The sequence below is a fragment of the Ursus maritimus genome, unplaced genomic scaffold (genome assembly GCF_017311325.1).
Source record: "Ursus maritimus isolate PB19 unplaced genomic scaffold, ASM1731132v1 scaffold_42, whole genome shotgun sequence".
NCBI classification, from domain to species: Eukaryota; Metazoa; Chordata; class Mammalia; order Carnivora; family Ursidae; genus Ursus; species Ursus maritimus.
In genome coordinates, this window is record NW_024426575.1 from 29,893 (window position 1) to 34,893 (window position 5,001).

Consider the following 5,001-nt stretch of genomic DNA (forward strand, 5'->3'; position numbering starts at 1 on the left):
TGAAGGTACTGATATCCTCAAGTGGCCAGGAAAAATCTGCCATCAGAGCAATGAAATGGGGATATCTTACTATTCATTCATTGGACAAATTTTTACCAAGCACCTATTATGTGCTAAGGACCAGGCTTACAATCACACACACACACACACACACACACAGATACACACACACACACACACACACACACACACAGTAGTCCCTCCTTTATGTAGTTTAGAGTCTAGTGAAAATAGGAAACAAAAATATAAACAAATACATTTAATTACAGATCATAACAAATCCTGTTAAAAAAAAAAACATACACACTGAATGTTGATAGAGAGTTTTAGAAAAGACTGTCTTCAGAGTGGGGAAGCAAAGAGGGTCTCTTTGACAAATGACATAGAAGCTAAGATCGGAAAGATGAAGAGGAGGCCTGCATGAAAAAAGACAGGTGATGAACATTCTAGGCAGAGTAATGGCAGGTGTTGGGAAAGACCCTGGCTTGATCCAAGCAAAGAAAGGGTAGTGTGGTTACAGCTTAGACCCTAAGGCAGAGAATGGTGAGAGATGATGGTGAAGAGGTCAAAATAATACTTTCACGTCCTCTCAAGGGTCAACCAACTTTCAAAAAGGTGCCAAGATAAGGCAAGGGGGAAGAAAGTCTTTTTAAATAGTACTGGATCATCTAGGTAGATGGGAAATATTAATCTCAACCCTCATCTCACACCATGTATCAAAGGAAACTTAAGATGGATCACAAACCTAAAATTTAAAGCTGAAATGTAAAATTTCTAAAAGAAAACAGGAGAAAATCTTCGAGACTTCAGGGCTGGTGAAGATTTCTTAGGACACAATAACATTAATCTTAAAAGTTAAAGAATGATAAATAAGACGTAACCCAAATGTAAACTTCTGCTCTTCAAAATATATCATTCAGAAAATAAAACTGCAAGCCACAGCATGAGAAAAATATTACCAAGACATATATCCAACAAAGATCTTGTATCCAGAATATACAAAGAATACTTTGTTTACTCTTAAAACATAGTGACAAGAAGAAAAAACTAATCATAATAAATGAGTAAAAATTTGGACAGACACATCACAACACGAGATATAGGAAAGGATAATAAGCAGATGAAAAGATTCTCAGCATCATCAGTAATTAGGAAAATGAAGAGTAAACCACAGGAATTTTAGGCCTCAGTAGAAGGCCTAAAATTAAATATTGACAATAACATTTATTGGATGTTAAACTCCTCTACTTCTGATGAGAACATAAAATCTTACAACCACTTTGGGGGCACCTAGCTGACTCAGTCAGTGGAGCGTGAGACTCTTCATCTCAGGGTCATGAGTTCGAGCCCCACAGCAGGGGTAGAGTTTATTTAAAGATAAACAACTTCAAAAAATCATACAACCACTTGGAAAAACAGCCTTCTGGTTTCTTATGAGCTGAACATACACTTACTATATAATCCAAGAATTCTACTCTTAGGTATTTACCCAGGAGAAATGAAGACCTGTGGCCAAAATAACCTGTAAATAAACATTTATATCTACTTTACTCACAACTGCCAAAAACTGAAAACACCCAAATGTCCACCAGTAAATGACTGAATAAACAACTGTGGCATACCCATACCATGAGATATTATTCAACAATAAGAAGAAACAAACTGCTAATACCCACAAAAGACATAGGTTAATCTCAGAAGCAGCATGCAGAGCTAAAGAATTCAGGCACAGAAAAGTTCGTACTGTATGATTCAATGGATATGAAGCTCTAGGAAAGATACATCTAATTCATAGCGACAAAAATCAGACGCTTGCATGCTTGGGTGGAGATAGAGGGATTGGCTGGGAAGGGACTGAAAAAACTCTCTGGGTGATGGAAATGCCCTATATCTTGACTGGAGACATGGTTACGTGGGTGTATATATACCTTTGTCAAAATTTCTCAAACTGTCCAATTAAAATGCATGCATTTTATGAAACTAAATTCTATACCAATAAACCTTATTTTACAGTAAGTTCTTTATACATTTCCACCTTGATCTTATCAAAGTATTATGAAAAATACAAAATAGATGCAGGAATGAGGAATCACGTTCAAAGTAACAGTTTAATTCACTATAAATCATTGACAGCTTAAATAAACACCTTGAATCTACATTGAAAGGCAAAATTAAAACCACTTTAATTTATAGAACCTAAGTGTGATATCGCTTCCCAGAGGCAATAACCCACAGAAACCACAAATCAAGAAAATAAGTTCTCTCACAAGTGTACCTGTTCCTGAAACTCAGTCCATGCCCCAAATTGTGATCTTTTACTAGTGAAACCAGAAGCCTTCTTTAAAGTTTTCCAGATTCTTTTTTTTTTTTTCAGATTTTATTTATTTATTTGAGAGAGTGAGAGAGCACGAGCGGGGTGAGGGGCAGAGGGAGAAGCAGAGTCCCCTCTGAGCAGGGAGCTGCACTCCAGGCTCCATCCTAGGACTCCGGGATCCTGACCTGAACCGAAGGCAGACACTTAACCGAGTGAGCCACCAAGGAAGCCCCAGATCTTTTTCCTTTAGGTTCCACCATGATCGTTTCCTCTCTGTAAGTAAAAGTTAATAAGTCCTTCCCTTTAAAAAGAAGCTCTGCTCTGTGCCATTTGATCTACTGATTCTGTGTTTTTACTTCCACTGTCTCGTTAAAGATATGGCCATAATTATACTTGTGACTCCAAATCCATCGTGTGCCTGACTTCATGAAAAAACCTGTTTCTGTCTGAGATGCTTGATGGCACTTTTTACCTCCTCATTCCTCAAGGTATAAATGAGGGGATTTAGCAAAGGGGTGACCACCGTGTAGAAGACGGACACCACCTTGTCCATGGAGAAGCTGGTGTCTGCCCGAGTGTAGAGGAAGATACATGGTCCGAAGAAGAAGCCAACCACCATAAAGTGGGCTGAGCAGGTAGACAGGGCTTTCCGGCGCCCCTCAGCTGACTGTTTTCGAAGAGAAACCAGGATGACCGTGTAAGAGGTGACCAAAGCCAGGAAACAGGTGAGGGAGATGGTTAGACACAATGAGCATTCCCGTGAGGTACGTATCTGTGCACGCCAGCTTGATGACAGGGGGCACGTCGCAGAAGTAGCTATCAATAATGTTGGGGCCGCAGTAAGGTAGACGAATGGTCAGGAAGGTCTGCACCAGAGAGTGGACAGCAGCCCCCAACCAGAGAGCAAACACGAGCTGTACACAGACCCTGATGTTCATCACATTGGGATAGTGCAGCGGAGCACAGATGGCTACATAACGATCATAAGCCATGATGGTCAGCAGAAAGATCTCAGCACAAGCAAAGAGATGTAGAAAGAACAGCTGTGCGATGCAATTATCAAAGGAAATCGTCTTTCTCTCCAAAAGCAAGCCCTCTAGCATCTTGGGCACAGTGACAGATGAGTGGCAGATGTCAATAAAAGACAGATTGCTCAGGAAGAAGTACATGGGGGTATGGAGACGTGGAGTAAAAACTATAGTAACTATGATGAGAGTGTTCCCCAAAAGGGTCAGTACATATGTGATGGAGAATGCTACAAAAAATAGTATCTCCAGCACCCAGTTCTCAGTGAGTCCCAAGAAGGCAAATTCAATCACTCTTGTTTGATTTAGAGCATCCATCCAATGAATTTCCAAAGGACCTTGTTGTGGGGGGGAACCATGAAAGTAATTTAGCTTTAATATTACAGGACTAGAACTCACTGAAGTGATTCTACAATCCATTATGAATTGCTTATTTATTATCAGGGCATATAAAATAGAAAACCAACCTAATAGCGACTGTTACAATACACCCATTATGTACCAGGAGCTGTTCCCAGCATTTTATATACACATTCCTATTAACCACAACTGCACCATAGCATAGGCATTATTATTCCTGGCTTGTGGATGAGATACATGAATCTGACAAGAATAAGTTAAGTTGCCAAAACTCTTAGCCACTAGTTAGCTGGCTCTTTTCATTTTGGTCTAGCCCACAGATAACACCAAATTAATCTTCCAAAATATGACTCCCAACTAAAGTCTTTCACCATTTCACTCTTCCTATCAAATTAAATGTACATCCAAAGCCTGCAACGGACTAATACCTGTTTATTTTTCCAGTCTGGAGTCCTCCTTTTTCCCCTATGTATTCTTCTCTCCAGGCAAGTTGCTTACTATGTTTCTGCCATGTTACCCCCACCTTTAAGAAAACTTTGCTGATACATTCAAATCCTATCTCTTCTCTTCATACCTATATTATGGTACTGAACTATAAAAGAAAATAAGACTTTTCTTTCTGTTTCCACTAAATTGAAATTTTCTTAAAAAGCAGCAACTACAGGGGGCGCCTGGGTGGCACAGTCATTAAGCGCCTGCCTTCGGCTCAGGGCGTGATCCCGGCGCTCTGGGATCAAGCCCCACATCAGGCTCCTCTGCTAGGAGCCTGCTTCTTCCTCTCCCACTCCCCCTGCTTGTGTTCCCTTTCTTGCTGGCTGTCTCTGTCAAATAAATAAATAAAATCTTAAAAAAAAAAAAAAAAGTAACCACAGGGACACCTGGGTGGCCCAGTCATTTAAGCTTCTGCCTTTGGCTCAGGTCATGTTCCCAGGGTCCTGGAATGGAGCCCTGCATCGGGCCTTCCTGCTCAGTGAGGACTCTACTTCTCCCTCTCCCTCTGACCCTCCCTCTGGTCCTTCCCCCTGCTTGTGCTCACGTTCTCTCTATATATATCTCATAAATAAATAAAAAATATTTTAAACAAATAAATAAAATAAAATAAATTAGGAGAGGTGGGTTGAGATTTTAACTCCAAGATTGGGTGACTTTGGAGAAATTACTTAGCATCCCTGAGTGTCAGTTTTCTGTTCTGTGCAAACTGAAATACAAAACCACTTCACAGAACTTTACAAAAGTGTTACATATTGCCTGGTACTTGAAATGCATAAAAACTCCATTCTTTTCAGGATCTCTGTGAGAAAA

The 5,001-nt window shown here is 40.1% G+C and overlaps 1 protein-coding gene across 1 annotated transcript; it reads right to left on the reverse strand.

The window, feature by feature from the left end:
* Positions 1 to 2,465: 2,465 nt before the first annotated feature.
* Positions 2,466 to 3,681, reverse strand: LOC103680946 (olfactory receptor 1509-like). Its single transcript, XM_008710452.2, is given in 2 exon segments — positions 2,466 to 3,051; positions 3,053 to 3,681. Coding segments are annotated over 2 exon segments (918 nt in total). The 5' UTR covers positions 3,658 to 3,681; the 3' UTR covers positions 2,466 to 2,738.
* Positions 3,682 to 5,001: the final 1,320 nt, after the last annotated feature.